This window comes from Castor canadensis, chromosome 8 (assembly GCF_047511655.1).
Source record: "Castor canadensis chromosome 8, mCasCan1.hap1v2, whole genome shotgun sequence".
In the NCBI taxonomy this organism is placed as follows: domain Eukaryota; kingdom Metazoa; phylum Chordata; class Mammalia; order Rodentia; family Castoridae; genus Castor; species Castor canadensis.
The window spans coordinates 157,082,099-157,107,802 of record NC_133393.1 but is presented as its reverse complement, the minus strand read 5'-3'; the positions used below and the strand labels follow the sequence as shown (position 1 = coordinate 157,107,802).

The window sequence follows — 25,704 nt, the reverse complement described above, 5'->3', positions numbered from 1 at the left end:
GCCATTTCCTCAATCTTATGCTCATCTTTATTTTCTTTTGATAAACTCAGGAAAAATTAATGATATTCAAAAAGTAAACAGAAAGTCTTTTGGGTGATAAAACTTATTTCCATCTTTTTCTGCATTCTCTCTTTTTCCTTACTTTTCAAATTCCCTACTGTAAATATTTAGTTCTGGAAGCCAGGGGTAAAGATAGTCAACCATCCTATTGCAGGTGGAGGCAGGGAGTGAAAATGTGTGAGGTACCACCATTCCCCAAGACCAACTTCCCCAGAGCACAGCAGTCAAGGACTTAGAACCTGGAGTCAAAAACAAGCAAATAAGGAGTTTTCAAATTCTAGGTCCAGAGAAGGAAATTTGAGGATGAAAGCGTCTCTACATTAGTGAGCCCAAGGAAATATACTATCATATTTAGGACGGGACCGCTGTCCTGTCCCTGTGTCCAGGGCTTCAGGTGCCCTGGCATTTCCGTAGGCATCAAAAGACCAAAGGCTTCCCTGCAGGTCTGTCTGCCAGCCACCGGACAAACTACAGCTCTGTGGACCAAGCAAGTTCCTCCCTGGAATCGGTTGTGCCGCCAGCCTCTTCCCAGCACAGAGGCATCTGAGGTCCTCCCAGCTGTGGATGGCACATTGGGCCAAGCTTGGACAAAGGGAGGTAGGGTTCCTGTGACTCCTCTAACGAGAGTGGATGCCACCCTGGGCTGCAAGTCCCAGAGAGCCAAGACCATCTGGCTGAGGATGTCCAAGCTTCTCCATGGATACATGGAAGTCTGAAACACCCCTGGGGAAGAGGGAAGTCCCACCATTCAGTGCCCAGTGGGCAATCAACGGGGCACTGTGGCTCAGGTAATGGGGCTGTTTGCTCCCCTTACCCCTGTTGCTGGGCATCCTGGTAGGGTGAGAGCTCAGCCAGGGGCAGCTGACACACAAGCACAGCTTTCCTGCCTTCTGCAGAACGTGAACGTCAAAAGTGCGATTTAGTAAGTGTGTTCAGTGGCGTGCTTGTGCCCGGGCTTCCCATGTCCCTGGAATACAAAGGATCCTTCGGCGTGTTATAATAAATACCTGTGTGTGATGCTCCCCCTGGCCTCCTAATTTATGGGTAATGAGCAATGACAGTTTGACTTAACAAGGTTTAGGATTTTCATTCAAACAGATAAGTTAGCACCACCTGTCCGGGCCTTTGGAAATGGTGTTTCCCGGCGTTATTTATTATACAGAGGCAAGTCACCAGGGGCCCATAAAGCCCGCTGTGGAAAAACTGTGGTTCATAAATGGTCTCCCTCATGTAAAATCGCCCTCATACAACTTAGGAGGTGCTTTCTGGCCGTCAGGGCTGTGACAAAATGCCTCAAGCCAGCATTTTTCTGCATCCTGATGAGAAAGCAGAATCTCCGGGTTGGTAGCCAGCCGCTCCTAAATCCTCTGTGCTGCCAAGAGCCTCGACCTTGACCTCCACTCTGCCCAAGCTGCGCCACTGCCCTCCCCTGTCCCTGCCGACCGACTCCCTCCACTCAGGGCTCTGCAGGCTCACTGTGGGGCCACCTGGGGTATGGGATTGACCCTGGCTAGTGCCTCCTGTGAGTCTGAGCTGCAGGGCACCAGTCATGAGCTCAGCCACAAGAGGGTGACATGGGTGCAATTGATCAAGTGCCCCCGCACCTGGCTTGCAGTACCTTGTGTGCAGTCTGTACTCAGTGTCCTCCAAATTATCTCTAAACCAACTCATGGTGACCTCTTTAGAGGAAAAATGCCCCGGATAAAGGAATTGTAACAAATACTACACTTATTTTCCATAAAAACCACTCACTATTAAAGACGGCCAACCTATAAAGTGCACACAGTGATTGGTGGCCAATTACAGGATTACGGGCAGTCCAAGTCAGCCCTGAGCAGTCACTCAGGCGACACCAAATTGCCTCTCCAAGAGGAGAGGTTCTGAATGTGTAACCTGGGCTGGCGTCCTCACCTCCTGCCTCACACTGTCATCCTCCATCTTTCTAAGGGATGATTCCTACAAGCCGGACTGGCCAGACTGAACAAGATGTCTGTAAGCTGAGGGCTGCCAGTGGCTTGGTCTGGGACACAGAGCAGGGGCTCAATGTCACAGCTTATTTTCCACTTTTGACTAACTGAATACAGAAGCTAGCACAGGCAGGGGGACCATGACACCTGGGTTCAACATCTCAGCTTTGAATAGCCTAGTCATATAATTACCAGCAAGGTCTCTGAGCCTGTAAAGCAGGACATATGGGGCCCGAAGACAGTGAATGAGGAGCTGGATCCCTTGTCTACTCTAGTAACTTCCACAGCGACACCTCTGCCCCAATCGGTCTGACTCAGGGGGTCATTTAAGATCCTCTGTTCAGGGAGCAAGGAGGGTGTACCAGCACTCCTGGGAGGGAAGGAAAAGGATGTTTCTTGTGTTTACTTCAAGGAATCCCAACATCCAACTTTGGAATCCCAAGGCAGATGCACCCTGGTTCCATGAGGCAGATTGGTGAGAATGACCTCCACTATAGTGACCTAAGGCATGTGGCTGGTGACACCTGGTTGTGTCAATGGCATGGGATGCAGCACCATGGGAAGGTTTACGGAGAGGAAGACAAGAGTTCCCATTTGCTGGAGGACAGGGCTGCCTGGGCTTGAAAAGAGGAGCTTCTGGGGACCAGGGACACATTTACGGGGGACACCTGTGCCCTGAGCGGATCTTCATGTGTCCTGCAGATGAAGCCATGTGCTGAATTGACCCATAGTTGCATTCTCCTGTGGGATGTAGAGAAGAATCAGTGCCCATCTCAGTCCATCCAGTTGCCACACAAAGTACCACAGAATAGCTCATATGGGGTTTACTTCCCAGTCCTGGAGGCTGAGAGGTCAAGGCACCAGCAGACTCTCAGTCTGGTGGGGACTGGCTTCCTGGTTCATAGACATGTCCTCACATGGTGGAAGAGTGGACTGATTCTGTGGAGTGCCTTTTATCCGGGCACTGATCCCATAACCTAATCAGCCCTCACCGGCTGTACCTCCTAACACTATTATCTCTGGGGTGAGGGTTTCTGCTTACAGATTTGGCGAGGAGGGGGCCACCCAGAACACAGGAGTGCACACTGCACTGGCTCAGTGCCTCTCTTTCATCTTGATTAATTGAGGGCTGGAAAGCAGTGAGTCCTCATAGCAGGTGCCCATCCCAAGAACGAGGCTTGCAAGCTTCAATGCTGGTGGTTCTTCCCCTGAACACCTGAGCGCACAATACAAACTCTGCAGCCCTGGTGGCCAGAAGCAGATTGCTCTTGTCAGGAGTCAGAAGAGACGAGAAAATGAACTAAACGGGCAGTGGGTACAATGCAGTGTGAACTTCTGAGGAGGATCAACATTCAGGTGAAGCATGATAGAGCAGGCACTGAAGTGGGGGCATTAATGTAGGAGACTCTTAATATCCAATATGCAGTACCCGTGTCAGACCCAATAAGGCTGCAAATACATCACCATCACCGTTATGGCTATTTCAGGAAATGTAATTTTATTAGGAGTTTTCCAATCTTCTCTTCTTCCCGGCCTGTCTTCTGACGCTGGCCATGGCCCCTCTTGCTGCCGTATGTGACCATCTCCTGGGTGAAGGTGATAAGACAGGTGGATAATCACACCATTAGGCGGCAGTAATGGAGCCAGGCAGGCAAGGCTGGCTTTCTTGGATACCAGCTGCTGGACAGCTAGAGGGCCAGTGGCTATCCCTCCACCCAGCCGCTGTGTGCTGATGGCTTCTGTGGAGGGCCCAGGCAGACAGTGGTGTGTGGGCAGGGAGGCCACCTCTTTCTGGGACATAGCATACCTACTGTATGCTCCTTAGTCCCAGGCCATGCTGCTCGACTTGGCTTCACCACACACAGGACCAAATGCAGCTTCCCAGGAGGCCATCTCCATCGCTGGAACTTTTTGGGTGGTCCATGGGAAGATGGCTCCTGAGCTCTTCCTACTCACCCCCAGGCAGACCCTGTCCACCAGCCAGTGGACAGGTCCAGGACAGTGAACAGAGATGGCTGGCTGGGTCTCCACCTCAAGAAGCCCCAATGGAATGCATCCCAGCAGGACCACACAGGGCACATGGCAGCCTCATGTGTCAGTTTCCCACTCAGGACAGGTTAAGTTCTGCAAATGCTGCAATCCTCAGGGTCGGCACATGTGACAATGACTTTGACTAACATGGTGATTTAGGGACATAGAGTGATTCCATGTGACTTGTCAATGATGACTTATGCCATTGTGAATTGGGTGGGGTGAGGGGGAGCCTAGAGTGCTCAACACACAAGGGGACCTCATACAAGCCAGTTAGAAATAAGGTGTGGGTCTTGACTCCTCAAACAACCACAAGCCTCAAAAGTGACAGGGGACACAGTGGAGAAGGGGGTCAGGAGAACTTCTGTGCTTTCTGCTCTAGTTTTCTGCAAACCCAAAGCTTCTCTGAAATATCAGGTTTATTAAAACAAACAGCCTGACATTGTGAAACAAGTCAGACGGCTGTATCCTATCACATGACCCCTGGAGCGCTCTGCCTGTATTTGACCCTCCCTGGACAGTTTGTGGGGATCCAGCTCAACAGATGTCAGCAGGAACAAGCCTCCCTTCCTAGCTGACAATCCCTGGAGCAGACACACTGTGGCCTCAGCCACACCGAGGGCCCATTGGTCCCCTCTCATGCCCACACGTCCCTGGGAAAAGCCAGCAAGCCCAGGACCTGATCCCCACACCCCGTGGAGCCTGGCCCCTTGCTCTTCTAGCCTCAACACAGCATGGGGGTGATGGGGAAGTGGGAGCCCATGCACCTCCCCACTGCAAATCCCACCCTGGGATGTTTATGAAGGCGGAAGAGGAAAGAGGAGAGAGAAGTTCCAATGGGCTCGTTAGTGTTTTGAGGATGGAGAGTGTGAATATATATAGTAATCTGTGTGTGAGTTCAGCCCCGGCCTGCAGCTGATTAGACAGGACGAGGTGATTAGCTAATTAGACATAATATAATCAAGGATGAGTCCCATCTCTTCCATTCTGTCTCAAAAAAGTGTTTTAGAACTGTACCTAAAATCACTATGAGTAAAAGGCTAGAACATCTCAATAAATGATGCTGGAAGAGAAGTGAAACTTGAGATCCACTCCACATCACATAAAACATTAACCAGAAGTGGAGCAGCTGCCTAAGTGCACGGTGCACGCAGGAACATCCGCAGAATTCCAGAGAGAGTGTTCCTTGCTTCCCTGGGTGAAGTGTTATAATAAACATAAAACACAGGACCTATGAAGGCAAAGACTGGCAAGCTAGACAAAGGGCAAGACCAGTCACTGATCGGGCGAGGGCACGGGCAATGGGACAGCTCCTGCAGAACAGCAACCAGCAATGGGCAGGGGACAGACAGATGCTTCACAAAGAGGGCCATTCAACTCACCAGTAAGACATGTTCACTCAACAGACAAAACCAGGAAATCCCACATGCACCCAGGAGGGTGGCTAAAATTAAAGACTGAGCATGGCAAGTGCTGACAGCTTGACTGAATGGTACCTGCAAGGCTGCTAGTGGTGCACCTGCTTTGAGAAGCACTTGGCACTACTGGCTGATTCACAGTAGGTATATCCTGAGATAAATGAGCCTACAACCTACCAAAACACACACACACAGGTGTGGTTATACCAGCTTCGTTTGTGATGACTAAACACCCCTCTTCCATAGAATAGGCAAACACATTGCGATACGGTCACCCAATGAAATGCTACATGGTAACAGACACACCAGGATATTACTAGGCACTACATGGATGGCTCTATAGACAAGGTGTGAGGGAACCAGACACCAACAGCATACAGGCGCTTGATTCCATCTATGAGAAGACATTCAAATCCGCAGTGACAGGAGTTTGACTGCAGAAAACCACAGGGGACATTAAAGACTGGCCAGAAAGTCAAAGTTTGAACTTATGTGTGCATACCCATCTTATATCTCAGCTGCATTTGAAAGAAGAACATTGCTTATTTGTGACTTCCCCTCCTACACAGGTTCCTGCAATCTGGTTTGGAAATGTCTACACAGGCCTATCTGTTCTCCTGTGTAGCGGTATAGACACTGTTTTGTAAAGACCACCTGACAGGGTCTGAGGCCAGAAGAAGGTCAGTTCATGGGACAGGCTTTGTTTACTCATCCATGGTTGGGGGACACATTTATTCACATCATTTGGGGGTGACTGCCACACCATCCAGAGGGGAAACAGTGGTCCCTCAGTATCCTTAGGTCATTGGTTTCAAGACCCCCTGCAAATACCCAAATTCTTTGATGATCAAGTCCCTTATAAAAAATGATGCAATGTAGAGTGCCTGCCCAGCAAGCATGAGGCTGAGTTCAAATCCCAGTGCCGCTGAAAAAAAATGGTGCACATATCTTCCTGGATGCTTTAAATAATCTCTAGATTACTCAGAATGCCTAATAGAACATAAAAACTATGTCAGTAGTTGTCCTACTGTATTGTTTAGGGAATAAAGACCAGAAAAAGAATGTTCAACACTTATGCATTTTTTTTTTAATGCCTTTAATCTGAGGTTGGCTGCCTCTGGGGATGAAGAGGCCTGAGAGTGCTTACCTCTTAAAAGGTATGCCTGCAATTCTGGCATGCCACCAGCAGGTGGTGGTAGAACGTAAGTCCACTGGTCAAAGCAGGCATGTGGAAAACTGAGCCCCTATGTGCCAGACCCTGTATGCTGCCCATGTCCAGCCCCATGTTGTTTCATCACACAGGTGGAAGCTCCAAGGCCCCACGCACTCAGGTGAGTCCATGGGGAAGAGACTGGTTCAAAGTCACCAGGGCAGTTAGATGAAGTACAGCGTGCAGGTTACCTGACTCCAGCATGATTCCCTTCCCCGCCTCCACCAGGGAGCCCCAACTCTGCAGTCCTCTGACCAGCCCTCTAAAGCACTCGGTGACCTGACGGTAGATGGCAGAACTAGAATATCAATTTTCTGCACTTCCCTACAAATACAGCTGTGTTCATTCAACCGGTTCTACTGTAAACCAAAGACATTTAACAAAACATAAAACCAAACTTAACAGAGCAGACTCTCACCAGGGTCCAGTAACATCCTCATCCAGTGGCCCCCATGGCCTCACTGTGACTCCTCCTGACTCTTGCCCAGCTCCTCTATCTGACAGGCTGTGTTCCTGTGTGAGCCACGAGTGCCTGATTCCGCCAAGCCATCTGAATCATTAGAGAGACTTTTATTGCCTTCTCTGCACTTCCTGCACTGGGAGGCCTCCTTCCTCCACCGTCAGAAGGCTATGAGGTCAAGGATGGAAGAAAGAGGACGGCCCCTCTGGGGGCCACTGACTACATGTTGCCTGGGCTGTGTCCTGAGCTGCTTTCTCATCTTTCCCCCAGTGACCTCATTCACTCACACCATGCAGGGCTGTCTCTGTGACCTGCCTTCCAGCCTGAGTGTCACAAGCCCTGTCTCCTGCTGGGTACCTGCTGGTGGAGGTTAACAGGTGAGCTTGCACCTGCCTGCTCCTACCCACGCTGGCACAGAGCATAGCTGAGCACCATCCTGTGTCCAGGGGCCCAGCTCACCTCCACTCCCTCCCACATGCCCTCAATCTCCCTGGTCACAACACCATTACCCATTGCTTCACACCAGTGCTTCTGCCTCCAGCCTGACCTCTCCTGCCCCTGCTGAGGGAGCAGCAGAGCGATCCTCCCTCAGGCCATTAGAGTGGTAGGTCACCTTTTTGGCGCTTCTCTGCAGCTCTCAGCAGACAGGACTCAGCCCTGACCCCACAGCCTGTGGCACCTGATGTCCCACTGCCTGCACTCCACCCTTGAGGTCTTTACCTCTCTGCTCCTATATCCCAACCACCCAGGCCCAGCTACAGTCCGCCTGCTCAGAGCTGGCTTCCAGGTCTTCAGGAGCTGTGACTTTCTGGATTTTTGAGTCTCAGCCACATTCCAAGGGGCCCATGCCAAATGAATCCCCAGTCTCTCACTATGGTGTCCAAGCTCCCCCTACTTATTTCTCTGCATGGCACCAGTACCATCTGGCATGCCATTTTATTGACAACGGCATCCGTGACATAGTGCCTCTTCACATAACTGCTGTGCCTGCAAGGCCTGGCTTACTCCACGGAGCACTTCCTCAGGGAAGCACCAAGAGGATGAAAAAAGGAGAATGCCTTCCAGGAAGTATGTGTGTTTTGGGGGGGGGGGGGAAGCAGATGGACTTCTCCTGCCCTGTCCCCAAATTTGGTCACGTACAGCCCCTCTTTGCTCCCTTCTGTTTTCCCACTGGACCATCCCTGTAGGCCAGGACCAGGGCTGAATATCAACACGTGCCCAGTACCCAGCAGGCTCTGAAGCTGAGGGCCTCAGAGCATGTGACAACTGAACACAGGACACTGAGCAGGCATCCTACCATCAGAAACAAGGGGTGTGACAGCTATCCTCAACCCAGCAAGTCCCCAGCTGAGAGGCCATGGCTGCAAAGCAAACACCCAGTTCTGCTCTGCACACGGGACTGGCTTGGTGTGAGTTTTCCACATTTGAGAGATGCTGAGGAGACCCCAGCTGAACAGGTGTGGAGAACACCCCTTACTGCCCCTGGGGAGGCTGCTTGGTGAGGTGGGTGGCCAAGGGCCAGCAGTGAAAGCCCACTGCCCTTGCCATCTGGAGACTGCCCATGGCACTGTGTACTCCCACAATTTACTGAGCAAACCTTCTTCCTTCAAAGGTTAGCTGGAGCCTGAGTCGGTGGCAGTGGCCACCAGGCCCACATTAGCAGAGGAGACTAATGGACTCTGACTGCACGTATTTACCATGGCGGATCCTACATCCAACACTCCTTACACAAACCCATGTCTGCCACACTCAGAGCCACCAAGCCACCTCAGATCTCCAGCACTGGACACTGGCTGTGCTTACAGCCACATGCTCACTGGTCACATGCTCCCAGTACAACAGCCCTGACAGTGCCCTGCCCCTAATCTCCCTGAACCCCAAAACTCATCTGCAGGCAAATGGTCTTCTTGCCTCCAATTACAGCCATGGGAACGGAGGCCTTCACACTGGTGCTCGAGGGCAGAGCAAGGCCATGAAGGACACCACCTTACTACATGTCGCTGCTGAGCTGCTAAAATAAAGTAGACTCCACATGTAGCTGCTTCCCCAAAAGTGCCCAGTGCTGAGGGGGTGAAGAGCGTCATATTGGCCAGAAGTAAACATCTCCAGGGAAAACTGTGGAATGACCCCTCATATTTGAACCACATCACAGTATGTCCAAGATTTCTAGAAGTGGCTGGACCCTTCTCACCCCACAAGAAACCCATAAAATACATTCACACCCTGATTGGGTCCCACGTGTGCTCAGAGCAACTTGAAATCACAGGCATTTGAGAGGATCAAGCACCATGAGAAACCAGCTCTTCCTGGGTGCCAGTATAGTTGGGTCCAGATGGACCCCAGTTCAGACTCCTGCCATGTTCAGAGAACTCAATATGATGCCTGATTTGGGGGCAGCTCTGAGAATGCGGAACCTCAGAATGGAGCAGTAGATTCCAGGAGCGTGACAGAGCCATGTCCAGGTGGACCCTGAAGGGGACCAGAGCCATCTCTGCCCCTACCCCCACTGCGGGGAGGGTGAGGGGACAGGTACATGCCCCACTAGACCATGTCACATGATCAAAGCAGCTTCCAAGATCAAAGTGAAATCCATCATTCTAAAATCTCCCTGGCTTTGATTTTTCAGCATGCTATTTAATTAAGCCTGAAATTTCAAATAACATCAAAAACAGCAGCAGGGCTCCATGTTCATCAAAGGTCACACTGAACAAGTGGAGGGATGCAGGCTGTGGTGGGCAGGTCTTTGGCCGTCAGTCCCCTGCACAGCAAAGACCCTGCCACACAGGTCAGGGAAGGACCCTTCCCAGCTCCCAACCAGGGGCTACAACATAGCATAGCTCAAGGGCCTCACATATCCGGCTTCTGCCTCTTCTAGAAAGTCACCCTAGCTTGGACATCACTCTGCCCACACCCGTGTCAAGCCCAGTCCCCTCACCAGAAGGTAAACTCTGGATCCACCAAGGAGAACTTGACCCATGGAGTCCAGTGTCCCTGTGTCCTCTCCTGGACTCATCCTACGGACTATAGGACGGGCTGCAAACTACTTCTTCACCAGGTGGTCCTCAAAGACCCCTGGGCTCCTGTCCTAGACCCTGAGTAGCAGGACCAAGACAATCCCACTTGCCCAAAGCCTGGTGATGGACCTTTGCCACAGCCATGACTCTGGGTGCCCTGGATAGGCGGGCAAAGACACGGTCCTCGTGAGGCAGGATGGCTGCCTGTACCCCTCCTCTGCAGCCAGTGGCCAAGGAAAGGACAGCATATCCTTGGTTATAGGGTCTGGAAGGTGCTGTTTCTTGGCAGGGGCTATCAGACACTTGCCCTTGGTTGTGGCTGCTGCCCACTGCTGGAAAGTTCTCTAGACATGCTGCCTGGTGAACCCCACCTGCTCCTGGTGATGATGGGTACAGATGCCACCTCCAGGAAGTCCCCATGAGTGTTGCACTCTCAGTCTGCTGTTACATCCTCTTGGCTGGTGTCACAGTGATCCCCCCATACCCCACACATCCCAGGGCACCCTTGGTCCTTTACTCTATATCCCTTAGGAGCCCAGGAAGCCAACTGAGACCACCAGCCTTTCCTTTCTCACTGTGCACCCCACCGCAGGGCATTTGCCAGAGGGAACAGCATTTTCCACATGGCACCCGATTTTCTAGCTGTGTGCAGTTTCTGCTTATAACTTGGAGCCCCTCCCAGGCAGCACTTCCCTGGATGGGAGTGCGTGAAAATGTAAGAAGCGATCCACTTAGCCTCCAGTGAGGAGCTGGCTGACAGGGACCTCTACACGTCACTGTCACTATTGTGTTAGAGTCCTGGCGACCCTGGCCGTGCTATGGGGCCACTGGAAACCAACCACATTTCAGAGAGGCAGGAGCTCAGAGCACAGCATCCTTGCAGCCGCCTCCCAGGGTGACTGGGCTACAGACGTCCATCCAACATCAGCCAAGAAAGAGCAAATCTGCAGTCTCATGACCAAGTCTCACCCCAGGCAGAGTCCTAGAGCCTCCATGTCCACTGGGACATAGTCACAATGGATCTCCCACACCCCAGAGGGGAGCGCTGGGGGACGGGAGCGATGGGAGCGAACAGGATGGAGTGGCTTGCAGCTCTCTGGCATCGGGCAGATCCCATGCACCCTTCCCTGGGGATTGTCATGAGTGTCCCTGCTGATGGCCTCAATCAGGACATGCAGGCTGCCACCACACGCTGGGCCCATCAGCTCTGGTTTTCCTGGAGAGAATTTCCTCAAAGGCTTTTCAGAGCTATTTCCTCTTGCAAAGGCTGATTATTCTCAAGTGCTGATTAAAACGTGAAGGCGAGGGGAAGAGTGTCATTAGCACAGCACATACTGGACACATTAAGTATGGAGAACCTGGCAGGCATCACTCAGATACCAGAGCAGCAGCAGTGGCCCGGCTGGATCTGCAGTTCCACCAGCCTTGTTCGTAGTCAGGCTGCCCTAAAATCCTGCTCTGGGCGGGCATTCATTACAGAGCTATGAGGAATCACTGACAGACATCCACAGAGCACCTGTCCTTCCCAGGCAATGGGTTCTGTGCCACAGATGCTGGGTGAAGTCATAGCCCCTATCCAGGTGGGACTCCAGGGATACCTGGGGGGAGGAGACACCCTAAAGATGAACTGTACTGGGAAGTTGGGCAGAAATGTACAAGAATGGACTGAAGAGCCAGACTGGGCAGGAACGGGCTCCATGCCAAACATCCTTAGGCCTGGTTCACAAAGGTCAGTGTCTGAATCTTGCGCTGCTTTTGTTAAGTTTCTGCTGAGTATTCTATTCCTTTTTGACGCTGTTGTAAATAGAATTGTTTTCTTAACATCACTATCACTGTAGAGAAATACAACTGATTTTTATATATTCATCTTGCATCCTGCAACCTTGCTGAACCTGCTCATTAGCTCTAAAGGCTGTTTTCCTTCAGATTTTCTTCATAAATTATCAGCTCACCTGTGAACAGAGACGGTTTTACTTCTCCACTTCCATCAAGGTGCCTCGTTTCCTTCTTTATCTTGCCTAATTGCTCCCGCTAGAAATCCCTACAGTGTTAAACAGTGGTGAGGGAGTGGACACACGGTGTCTCATTCTGATTGAGAGCAAAGCATTCAGGTCCCACCGGGACACAATGTTGGCTGTTTCATGGATGCCTGGGTTCTACCGAAATTCTCTTTCCTTCTTAAGTTTGTTGAGTGTTAAATGCTGGACTTTGTTAAATGCTTTTTCTACATCTATTGACATGGTCATGTGACTTTTTTCTGTATTTTGTTAACAGCGCACATTACGTCAGTTGATTTTCATATGTTGAAGCCTTTCATATGTCGCTTTCTTGACACGCATTCTACATGACCATGGTGTCTGAGCCTTATGACACATGACTGGGTTTAGTTTGTTGTTTTGAGAGCTTTTGTGTCTATGTCCCCAAGTTCTGTGATGTCTGTCATGTCAAGGCAGTACCATTCTCACAGGGAGAGTTACGAATGTCCCCCTACTCTCATTTTTTGGAACAGTTTGAGAAGACTTGGTGTTCGCTGTTTTTTAAAGATTTAGTACAATCCATCAGTGACGCCCTCTGGTCCTGGGACTTTATTATTGGGAAATTTTTGATCATTAATTCATTGATTTTTGTCGTTGCACTTCTACTCACACTCTGTTTCTTCTTGAGTCAGAGCTGGAAGTTTGTGTTTTCGTAGGAATGTGTCCTTTCCATCTAAGTTGTCCAAAGTGTTGACACACAGTAGTTTGTAGCGTTCTTTTGTGTGAGGGAGCAATGGCCCCTCCTACTCCTGATTTCATCAGTGAGCCTTCTGTCTCTTCCCTCCTGCTCCTCCCCTCCTATCAGTCTACTAAAGCTTTGTGGATTTCATTTGTCTTTCAAAGAGCTGACTTTCCCTTCAGGCAATTCTCATTCTTTTCCAGTTCTCCACTTATTTCCATCCTAACCTTGACTGTCTTCTTTCCTCTGCTTGATTTAGGTTTCTCAGTTTGCGCTTCTGTTTTTCTAGTGTGCTCATGAGGATACCTCTTTTTTCAATAATTTATTTATAGGAAAGCTTATAATTTAATTAATTATGGTTGTGATACCAGTCAGCTCACAAATCTCCTGAAACTTCAATACATGAATCTCCCAAGTTAGTGCAAGAGGCTCCAGTACATCAGAGCGCAGGTCTAGCAGACTCCAGAAAGCAGGTGACACCATGAAGAACAGTGAAGGCCTGGCAGCAGGGAGCCAGGCGGGGCTGAGCTTTCTGTATGTGGACCACTGCTTTTGCCCACAGCTCAGAAAGGTCAGGGGACCCGCCAAGGTCACACAGCTGCATCAAACATGCATGCATGCTTTTAAATTGCTGTGCTTTGAAGCTTTCCCACAAAAGTCATGCAGAAACACCTCCCACTGGCACATGTTGGGAGATGAGACTCTTGGCGAGTATTTAGCAGATTAACACTGCTGTTAAGCGGCTTGATGGAGGGACTCTTGCCCACGTTTGTATATGTGTCCCCTTGCTCTGGAGGGCGCAGTCCTCAACAGACACTGAACAAATGGGCATCTTGTCTGCAGGTTCCCAGCCTCCAGAACCGAGAGGAAATTTCTGTTCTTTATAAATTACCCAGGTTTAGGTCTTCTGTTAGGGCAGCACAGAATGGACCGAAACCAACACAAAAATACTCACACTCTTTCCTAAATACAAATACAAAACATATCTTCCCGTGGGGAGGGAGACCAGTGTCCACCCTGCCTCCTGCAGGGTATCTGCTGTCAGGGCCTGGTGGGGCGCAGGTCAGTGCTAATGTGGGGCGGCCACTTTACTCATGCCTACTGCTAACAGACCCCTAGGAACCCAGGGTGTCAAATGTCCCCTGAAGGACAGAAGGGGGAAATGGCCTCTTGGTCACAGCACCACAGGCCACTGCATTCAGCCACCACGAGGCTCTGCCTGGTGCACCCTGGGCCCACAGCCCTCACGGGTTGTCCCACACAGCCTCTCCTACCATCCTCAAGGCTCCTGCCATGATGTAGAAAGAAGCAGGGTGCTCCCCAACGCTGGGTCATGTGGCATCTGCCCCCGTTCTCCCCAGGGGCTCCTGCCCATGAGGCTGCAGAGTTGGGTGCTGGACAGGTCACATTCACAGGGAAATCCCTCCAAGCCCCACCCCCCTTTCTTCCACACCAGATTGCTATTAGCTTTCAACTAAAATCCCACTGGGCCCCCAAACAGCAGAACTCTAAAATAAGGTCCTCTGTAAACCTGTTGGAGTCATCAGGATGGGAAGCCAGAAGCAGGGAACCCCCATGTAGGAGCAGGGTCTGAGAGGGACAGCTTGGGGTCACTGTATCCCAGACCCCGGGTGGCTCTGTCTCTGAATCACATGGCATGGGGACTCATAGAGCAGGACATACTGCCCCGCTGGAGAATGGACTCCCACTCCCCAAGCTCAGGCTACCCTCTTGGGGGCCAAGGGATGGTGGGCTTTGTAGAGCAAAGCAGGTGTGCATTGCAGTAGGCTGAAAATCCCAGTCAGCGCAGCACACACAGCAGGCCTGCTCCCACAGTCAGCTCCATGCCAATGTCTGCTGGAGAAGACACTGGACACCCACCTCCCAGCCCAGGGGGAGCAATGTGGTCTGCCCAAGGCCACAGCCCAGCCCTGAGGTGTGGCCTTCCTTCTCTCAGAAGCCAATGAATAAGGACACAGACCATGAGTACAGGGACCCTGTGCTCCCATACTCCAGAAAAGTGCCTCATCCATGAAAGAAAGGGACCTCAGCAGGGAGACCACCTGTTGCTCCATTCAAGGTTCGCAGGCCCCCAGTATGACTAGGCCATGGTAAGGGCCAAGCATGTTCAAAACCCACTCTTGCTCAAAGCCTTCCAGTCTGCTTCCCTCACGAGAAGTCGGCCATTTTCCCACCACTCCCCGCTGCCATTTAGGGTCACATGCAGAATTCTCTTTGTATTCTGGCCTTCCTTTCCTTCATCCAGGAAAGGGCTCCACAGCTGACCCTCTAAGCTCTGCACACACATCCGACAGCCATTGGGCTAGTGTGGCTTAACTGACAATGGAAAGCAGATCTGGAAGTGGCCGGGGGACCTCTCAGCAGAAAAGTCCTGTCTTCTCCCCAGTAAACCTGAACTGACGATGCAAACAAGCAGGCCACTGGTGCAGTGGCCACTGAATCCTGCAGCCACAGCCAGAGCTGGGCAGGGCACTGCACTCCCCCAAATGTGGATTCCTCTAGAAGCAACCCATTAGACACTTATGCCTGGGCTGCCGAGGCCTACAGGTCTGGTTCCAGCAGCAGCCACACCTGCCACCTGCCAAAGCAGACTCCTTTTAGGGCTGATCCAAGTTCACATCTGTGTACGTGGGGCACACCAAATGCACCGGCCACATTTTGCCCTAATACCAGTCCCTGCTTGGAGCTGACTGGGTGCTGAGGCACAAGACAGCTCAAGCGCCAGCTGGATCCAACCAGGCTGCAGAAATGATGGCTGTGTGTGGAGGAGCGCGGTCAATGTTCCCAGGCACCCCTCCAGTTTCCTGGAGTTTACAACATACCGCCTCTCCCAGGCACGGATTCTGGAGCAGAAAGGACTCAGGTGCCACAGAACGTGCAAAAAGAGTCATATTAGGATCCAATGACTGGTGGTCACCCCTGCCAAACTGAGGGCACCTTGTCTGCTCACACTGGGCAACCAGCGTGCCCCCCCACCCTACGGCACAGCAGGGTTCCAAGCCAGGAGGGGCCTTGGTGGACCAGACCTACAGCCTGGCAGGGGCTGCAACTGTAGTTCTGGAAAAGCTATAGTTGTCAACTGAAATACAGTCAGAAGTCTGACCTCTCTTCCCCAAACCACAGCCACTGAAGAGATGGTGGGGTGATGTATGCTGCCTTTCTGGAGCTTTTCCAAAGCTGGGCCCCTTGCAAGCCACCCCAAGGTGGCTCAGGACAGGCTGACCTTCCATAGTCAGTGTTAGCACATTTCCATCACCTAACAAGAGACCCTATGCCCCTTCCTTTCCCTTCCCTCCATCCCCTGGTGACAGCCACTGATGGCTTCTGTCTCAATGGATGTGCCTGTTGAGGACATTTCAAGTCCAGGGAATCTACATGAGGCCTTGAGGGCTGACTTCTTTCACTCTGTATCCATTTTCAAGTGACAGCATGGCTGGATGATATCTATGGCTGGACAGTACTCCATTATATGAACGGCCACATTTTATTTACCTGCAGGTATAATAATGGACACTGAGGTTGTTTCTGCTTTTCTGCTACAATGACCAATGCAGCTGAGAACATCTGTGTGCAGTCCTTTGTGTGGACATGTATTTTTGTTTCTCTTGAGTATATACCTGGGGTTCCTTCAGGACTGGAATTGTGAGACATAAGATAACTCTGTGCTAAACCATTTAAGGAACTGCCAGACTATGTTCTCCCATTCCGTGGAATTTCTCACTTTCTTGATGGTATGATTTTATGCACAGAAGTTTTTTATTTTGGCGAAGTCCGATTTTTCTATTTTTTTGCTCTGATTCCTGTTGCTTTTGGTGTCATGTCTAAGAAGCTTTAGCCAAAGCCAAGGTCGTGAGGATCTACCCATTTTGTTCTAAGAGTTTTGTAGTCTTAGTTCTTAACATTTTGGTCTTTAATCCATTCTGAATTAACTTTTGTATGTGGTGTGAGGGAGGGGTCCAAATTCATTTCTTTGTGTGTGACCATATGGTTGCTCCAATGACATTTGTTCAAAACACTGTTCTTTCCCCTTGGGATGGTCTTTAGTGACCTGGTGGGAATTAAGTTGATGGCAATCAGGGGTTTCCTTTTGCACCCTTGATTCCTCACACTCACTTCTAAGAGAGATGGTTTGTTTCTAGGACCCTCCTAGGCCCTTCTGGATCAACTTCCTCCCTGACCAGGGGACCTAACCCAGAACTAGAGCAGTCACCTGATGTGGACCAGCCCCATAAATGTATGCCTGTCCCCCACTTTCCCAGCAGGGTCTCCCATGGTCACATCTGGAATGTGCCTGTCTCACGTGAGACTAGGACCCATGTCACTGGGGATTCAAGAGTGGTTCCCTGGGTTGGGTGGTCTGCACAGTGTATCTCACTTCACTCTCAGAAAGCCCGAAGGCACAGAGCTGTTACTCTGTGGTAGACACGGGCTCCACATATGGACACTGAACGGCGAGCAGAGGCAAAGCTGGAGAACGACCTAAGACTTCAACTCTGGGACTGGTTTGCCTCTCAGTCTCTGCTATGGGTTCCAACCCACAATCACTTAGTCGGCACACAGGCCTATGACACTGATCAGGCACATCAGCCAGGCAGGACCCACAAAGAGCCTCCCGCGTAGAACCTGCTGGTCATGCACAGAAGAGAGAGAGCGTCCCAGGCTCCTGTTTGCGGTCAATGGCGTCCTCCACATGTGCCAGCGCTGCAGCTCTCACGAGGTCTGTGCAGCGACTTCAATGCCAGTCTAACTCCCCCATGGCTCCCATGGAAGCTTCCTGCCTCCTGAGTCTCTTGGGCTCCGCCCTTCTGTCCGAACCCCAGGGTGCTGGGCAATACTGCTTCAAAATCAGCCATGTTTCCCCCTGGCCTGTGCTCAGCCACCAAGGACTCAGTTGCAGCTTTACCCTGATTTCTTCCAAAAGGCGCTTTGTGAGAAGTTAGCCTTCAGGAGGCAGCACCTCTGTGTGGTTCTCTGCCAGGTGCTGGTAAAGGGTCTCAGGCAAACCGTAGAAGAGGTCAGACAGACCCAGACACAGCGAGCAAGGCTGGCTCCACCCAGCCCACCAGGACAGTATAAGCCGGTGCCCTTGAACGTTTTGCTGTTGCTGCTTGTGTGTGGGATACGGAAAGCCCTGCTGGGAGCACACTCTGCTTTCACATTTTTCCCTGGTGGTTACGAATGCTGCATTCACTCTCCTGCAGGGGTCACAGTACTGGGGACTGGTTTACCAAAATTGCTTCAGCTCAGAGAACCAGGCCGGAGAGGTGGAAGTCAGGTCCCTTTTCATTACCAGTACCTCCTTGCACAAAGAGGAGCCTTTCTGGTGAGCTCCTCTTTGTCCCTAAATACCCCACTCAAATGTCCCGTCAGGAATGCATCCTAGTCAGGGTGAGGCAGGAAGAAGAAGCCACCCTCCAGCACCAGCAACCCTGTGGGGTCCAATAGGTTAGGTGTTTTCAGAGTCAATCTCCTGAACACCCCCAACCCCTGTGGCCTACACTGTTTGAGTGAGAGGGTGAGCAAATTATGAAAACCTACAAAACCAGTTAACAAGGGAAGAAACAAATGCCCAGGCAGCTCCGCACTAGCATTTCTCACTCCTATACTCACTCCAGAGTTGGCACGGCCCACCCCAAGCTAAGCACTGCTCAAATTCAACACCAGCCTGACCCACTGCGGCTCATGTTTTCCTCAGCAGATACAACTGCATATGGGGAAACTTATTATGCACAGAGCAAGAAAATAGAATAGAAAAATTAAGTTAGACAGCAGCCTAGAAAATGCCCACGATGCAGAAAATGCAAGCTAACTAATTTGTTCAGCCTCCCCTGAAAATGGTGAGGTTTTAATTTGGGTCTCTAGGACCCGGCTCCAGAGGCACCGGGGGCGGGGGGGGGGGGGGGGGGGGGGCGGCTCCTGGGTAGAGGGATGCAGACGCAGTGTCAGATGGGCAGACCGAGATTCAATCAGTCCTGACTGCATCTCCCACAGGCAAGCGGAGGGAGTGAGAGGAGGGCAGGGCTGTGACTGTGAGCCCCTCGAGGCCCCCTCCCTCGTACTGGGAAGAATCAATCAACACGTGACCACGTGTGCACCGCTTCCACGCAGCCTACCGGGAATCAAGGTGGAGGCCCCTTGGGGAATCAGGTGGGGCAGAACCCAGTGCCAAAATCCAAGTCCCTGTCCACAATGTCTTTAATAGGATATCTCCTTGGGATGCAAGCTAGCCAATGTCTCCAGGAGGTCACATCCACATCCCTCAGTATGACCCTCCCTGTTATGGGCATCAGACACCTGTGGTGGCTTCTGTTCACTCTACCCTAGGCTACACTCTCAGCCCCAGTCTATACTCTCCTGAGTGCCTCAGAAGGGCCCCAAGGCCCTTCAGGGCTAGCAGCAGGAGAGTGGGTGGCCTATGGCCATGGGACTCTGTAAAGGCACTGAGACGGTCAGGTAGAGCCCACAGGCTACTTCTTCCTGACATTCCAGGGTCTCCAGGCAAACCAGAGCTGTGCAGTACCCTCAGCCCCAAAACTACACAGGGCCTGTGATAGTGTGGCTGAAGCCTGGATTTGTCCTGCTCCATCTAGCCAAAAGCCAAGGCCCCTCACCCTCTCCTCCCCTTTCCTGTGGGTTCCCAGTGGAACTGGAGTTCCTGCCTCAGTCCAGCTCCTACCTGGCTTTGGACAGGCTCAGGACACTCCTGAGCCTCCTAGCTTTGGGACAGATGGTCACACTGGACACAGCCACGCTTGTTAGAGCACCTTCCTGTGGTGAAAATGGAACTCATTCCACCACCACCACCACCCCTTGTGAGGTTTCAGGTCCTGTGCTCAGCATTCCTTCAACCTTCTGAGCTGCCAGTACCAGGTAAGAATAAGGTCCCCAAAGTGCTGAAAGGAAATAGGCAGGAGGGAATACTGAAGCAGCAGGATTTGAATGTTGGAAGTCAGAGCCCATGCACAGACTATGGGGGGAAGAGAAGACCAGAACCAGACAATCCAGACTCCACATCAGCTCGCAGTGAACCTGGAAAGTCCCTTCCCCATCTTGGGACCACATCTTCCTGGCCTCCTCCCACCATGATCTGACAGCCTGGAAGCCGGGCAGTGTGAGTGGCCTGAGAGCCGGACCAGGTCTGCCTGAGCTATCAGCACCACTTCTGGGTTAGGACCCAAGGATACTGCTGCCCTGAAGGCCACCCCAGACCTCACCAGGCCTCCAGGTCAGCAGTGGCCCACCTTGCTGTAGTAAGGGCACCTTAGACCACCTTATCTGCCACCCCGCCGCCCTCCAACACCACCGTGACTTTGGAACACAGCCTCTTGCTCTGCAGCCCGCTAAGCGCAATTCAGCAGGAGTCAGAACACGAGAACATCTCACAGGCAGCTGGAGGGCCAGGGTCATCTCAGGAGGTCACCACCACACAACAGCAGGGCTCTGCTCAACCTCAGAGCTCATGGGGACAAGTGAGTGAGGTTCTACCAGCCTGGTACCCAGAGCCTGATCTTGAAAATGTACCAGATGAGCCACCACTGCTGTCCTTCCCACTTCCTTCAGCAACACCAGCCAGCCCAGCCTCAGGTAGGCACACCTCCCCATGGCAGGTGTGGCAAGGAGCCCCATCCAGCTGGAAACTTTGGGTCCCTGACACCATGGCACCCCAGAAGCCATGCATGTTGAGCAGCGGGCTTTAGGTCCACTGGCCACACTGCCCACAGGTGTAATCAGACTACACATGCTGGCTCAAGGCCAAGACTGGCCAGCCAGAGTCCTGCACCTGACCCAGGGTGTACCTGGGAATACTCTAGATAAGGCTGTGCCAGGATGAGGATGACTCTGGCAGTCCTTGGTTGACTGCGTTCAGCACCCAGAGCTGACACCTGGGCTGGGGCTCTTACCGTCCACACAGGCGGGCCGGGCTCTTGTGGTACCCGCAATCTGCCCCTTTCTGCATGCACAGCGAGCTGTCTGCCGGGCAATTGTCCTCCGAGGCTGGCTGCTATCCCGGTCCAGGGTCACAATCTCACAGGTGCCGGCAGCCAGCTGACCTGCAAGAGAGGAATAGTTGAAGTTGAATAGCCAGAGCCAGAAAACCCACAGCCCAGCCAACCCAGCCCCACAGAACAGGTCTACCCATACCACCTGCAGAGGGGCCCACCCCAGCAGACCCGGGCCACCAGAAAGAATGACCTAGCCCCCCCAGGCAGAGAGACCCAGCCCAGAAGGGACATCTAAGACCACTGCAAAGAATGCCAGGGAGAGTGCTCTATGACAGCCAGTGCTGGGTCGCCAGAGACCTGCATTCTCCACACACTGAGGTTTCCAGGCAGCCCTGCCTCTCTAGACAGGAAATTAAATGTGGCCCCTCTCAGCTGCGCCCGGAAATGAAAGAGCCAAATTGTGGAAGTAAAGCGCTGTCCCCTGCCCCTCTGGCATTTGATAAGGGAAAACCGATTGCACGGAGCACAAGGTTCCGAAACCAAGCCAAGTCCCTCAGTCTCCATCCCCATGTGTCCACACACTGCCCTCAGGACAGCATCTCAGGGTCAGCAAACAGGCTGGACCCTCTCAGGTGAGTTAAAGGCTGTGCGGAGCAGCCGCTCTGCCAGCCAGTGCCACCTGGGTACAGAGGCAGGGAAGACAGGAACCCAGCTGTGCACAGTAGTGCTGGGAGGTACAGGGTTCCCTGCCTTCTGAAGACTTACGCCTACCCACACACGTGTACCTGCATGAGGTGCACACCGACACACAGCTGCACACATGTGTGCAAGGCAGACACAGAGCAGACTACACAAGTGTACACAGGAGGCACCCTGGTGCGATCACACCAAGGCCCACCAGACACAGCCTCACAAGCCACCTGGGTCCACCTGGGCCCATGCCTGCAGGAATACTGAAACCCACACACAGGTGCCTACAAATACACATGATGGGCACAGGTGCCACAGTGTACATGGATGGGTCAGTGTAGACACACAAGCACACACGTGTGTACACAGGTGCACTCAGGCACATGTGGCTATGCATCTTAGGTACAGAGAAGGGACATGTTTTTTCCTTCCCCCCTTCCCACGGGCCCGACTCCATTTGCTTTTATGGCATTCCCTACACCACTCCCTACCCCCGCTGTCTCCGCACCAAGGACACAGCAGGTATCTCAGGAGCGGGGAGGTGACTTGTGAGGGAACTCCAGTGGGAAATGATCCCCTGAGCTGAAGCCATCACTAACTGTGGGTGTGACCCAGCCACCACCAGTAAGTGCTAAAGAGTAACACTGACCAATAAAGAGAGCGCCGTGCTCAACAGAGGGCCGTAAGATGAAAACCTGGCCACCTCCTACAGGGTGGAGGGTATCCCTCCACCTGGCTGGACCTGTCGCATTTGTCCCTCCATGGTGAGCACAGGACCCCTCTGTCACACAGCTCCAAAACCCTCACCAGGGGGCCCACTCTGTAACCACCAGATGTCCCACTCCCTCACCACCTCGCTGTTTCACCCGCTCAGCAAGCAGTGAGCTCTTACTACATGGTGCCTGCTGTACAGGACCCTGGGGCCACAGTAGTGAACAAGGTGCACGAGAAGCCCTGGGTGGGGGGGAGGGGCTTCTTCAAGTCGGGGGATGGCATTGTGGAGATGTGACATGAGGCTCCTGGCCCACCCGGTGAGTGACACAGGAGTTAGAGGGGGATGTGCAGGGGCTCAGAACAACAGACTGTTGGGGAGGTGGGAGGCACAGGAAGGACAGGGGCAGTGCTCAGACCCTGTAGCTTCCTCAGCCAGGGGTCATTCCTCACCACACGGTTTCTTCTGTCACTGAAGACACCCCCTCCTCCAGGTACCTAGCACCTGCACTGCCTTGGTTTCACCTGTCCCCTCAGGTGGGTCTGTCTGGAGGAGGGGTCGCCCATGCCAGCAGGAAGCATGGGCAGCATGGCCACTGCTCAGGCAGCCCTAGTTCCTGGGGAGCGCCTGCTCCAGGTGTACCCTATGGCACAGAGAGCATCTGCAGGGGTAGCAGGCGTGCATGCCCCAGCTTGCCTTCCCACAGTGCAGGGCAGGGCAACTGTCTGAGGTGGCCAGACCCAACTGCCCAGAGCCCAGCCTGCAGGGTACTGGTCAGTCATGACCAGTGAGTGAGGCTCATGAGTGGAGGAGGCTCACACACATTTAGAGGAAGAGTGGGGGACAGCTTGTGCTTTCCCTAAGACTGTGAGCCATCCCACCCCTAAGTGTAGAGACCCTCCCACGCCACACAAAACTCCAGTCCTTGGCCAGCACCTCCTTGCAGGCTATGGATTTGACTCACAATACTAAATTATACACTAAATTACACACCGTTTCAAGAAGCAAGCAAAAACAAACACATAAATAAGCAAGCAGAGAAACAAACACAGCCAGCAGAGCCTCTGGGAGAAGGAGGTAGCTCCCCTCTGAGAACAGTGGAGTGCTCAAGGGAAGGGGAAACCAGGCAGCCTGTGGGTCCACGTGAGAGAAGTTGTGATTCACACCACTGCTATGCACAGGTGCAGCCATTGGGGCTATGTCCCTAAGTCGCTATTTTAAGCTCTGCAAGCACACGGGCCACTCTGTTATTCCCACCAAACTTGAACTCAGACACCTCCATAGAGGCTCATGGTGTCCAGGCTACCTCAGGGCTACCTGGCTCCACAATGCAGGACCAGCATGGCAGTTCTCTGGAGCAGTCAACCAGGACCGACCCAGTCACCGAAGACACCTCCTCCTCCAGGCACCTAGCACCTGCACACCCACTTCAGGGTGACAGTTGCTAGGACAGCCAAGGAAACCCTGGGCTGCAGAGGGTCCTAGACACGGGTGAGGCTTTGATGATCAGCAGTGTCTAACCCAGGTCAACAGCATGACTTTCCTGTGTCCATGTCTGAAAGCCTGTCCAGGAGGACCCCCAATGCCACATGGGGTGGAATCCAAGGAGCCATGTACATGAGTGTTTGAGGGGCAGGCACACAAGGGATGACAGGTGGCAGAACTTTGTTAGAGAGAAACGCAGCATTGCGACAATGACATTTTTACAAAGAACCAGGTGTTCCCCCTAAGGAGCAACCCCTCCCTGAACACCTCAGCAGGGTCAAACTTGGCTTAGTGTGCATGAGTGTGACAGGGAATTCCTTCCTGGTCTTGTCTCACCTACCATATCACCTTCCATGTAAGCAACACGGCCACACTTGGTTCCAGGGAAACCGCTAACTGCAGGGAACCAGGGGCCATGGTTGTTGCTGCCCCAGGGTGGAAGTGCCAAGGAAATACTGTCAGCCCAGCCTGGGAGAGGTTGGTCCCACCACAGAGCGAAGTGACCCATGGAGACCCCATGGTCCCGGCCTTAGATGGATGGACTCCCTCATAGGGCAGAGTGACCCACAGTGACACCATGTACCCAGCCTGGTATGGATGGACCCCACCATAGCGCAAAGTGACCCATGACGACCCCATGGCTCCAGCCTTAGATGGATGGACCTTCCATAGGGCAGAGTGACCCTCAGTGAACCCATGGCCCTATCCTAGGAGAGATGGACAACTCATAGGGAGGCCACCCTGTCCATACATAGGCTGGACAACTTGGGCTCAGATACTCTATGATTGCACAGCCAGGTGAGATCTGGAGCCGTGAGACACTACGACCAAGCAGGCCCTGTGGGCTTAGGACCCTGTCTAATACTGGCAAGAAAGTTTCCCGGGGCACCACTCTTTCTCTGCCTGGGCCCTGCATGTCCTGGCTGCCCAGAGTTGTTCCTGAGCCAGGAGGAGGGACCGTGTCCTCTGGGAAGCCCCATCCCAGAGTGCACCATTCTTGGCAGCTGGGACAACCAACCTCGGCTGCTAAGTGAGCCGAGCCGTTTGTCTGTGCCAGGTGCGCAGGCGCGAGTAGCTGCTGCAGGGCCAGGCTGTGGACCCTGCCCATTCATACGCTTCATCAGCATGCAGGAGCCGTGGGTGCCAGTGCACTTCAATCCCAGCTCTGACACCAGCTCTGCCCTAAGGGCAACTCTCGGCACTGGGCCCAGACCTCGGCACAGCTGTATGGTAAACACACACACAGGCACGCACATACCACAGACAGCCTCCCTGGGCCCACCTGTGGTCCCACCAAACTCTGGCTGTCCCCAGGGCAGGGGCTGACACACAGTCTGATGGATTCTGGGAGCACACAAGCCTCACAGGCTGGAATTCCAGTATCAGTCCTACACTGTACCAGGAACAGCAAGGAAGGGGACCTGGGCTGGAGGCAAGGGCTGGCACTGCCCTACTCGTCCTGTTTCTAAAGAGCTTACAGGAAGCACATCATACACCCAGATGAACAGGACTGAGAACTGAGACACAGAAAAGGCCATCAGAAATGTGTCTGCACAGCACAGCTCCCGGAGCCTCACTTCGTCCTCAGGGACCCCCTGGGTCTCCAGGACCCTGGTGGCCATAAGTGGGGAGAAGGGTACAGCAGGCTACACATATGTTTGGTCACTTATCCATTCCAGCCACTCCATGTTTTCTGAGAGGGCAAGCTTTGTCCAGGGAACATAGACAGGCCCAGAAATGGCACAACCAGGCTAGATGGCACAACACAAGCCCTCAGAAAGTTCAGCAATCCCCAAGACAAGGGCTACACTACCAGGCTGGGCCCAGGTCACATAGTGTGTGCCATGTGTCCCAAGGGCAAGCTGTGTAAGCTTGCAGCTTTCACACCTGGGTGAGGTTCCAGGTGGGCATGGCCCAGACTGGTGGCTCCAAATGGAGCAACTGAAGATGGTACTTGGTAGCCAGTGCCCAGGACTCT

General features: G+C 52.7%; 1 protein-coding gene across 3 annotated transcripts in view; it reads right to left on the bottom strand.

Moving 5' to 3' along the window:
• The window catches only part of Tafa5 (TAFA chemokine like family member 5), a 218,502-nt gene that overhangs the window by 54,265 nt on the left and 138,533 nt on the right, over positions 1 to 25,704 (bottom strand). For all 3 annotated transcript variants that reach the window (XM_074084727.1, XM_074084728.1, XM_074084726.1), the window contains one exon: positions 20,798 to 20,947. In XM_074084727.1, coding sequence (XP_073940828.1) covers positions 20,798 to 20,947 — 150 coding nt within the window. The remainder of the gene's footprint in view (positions 1 to 20,797; positions 20,948 to 25,704) is intronic.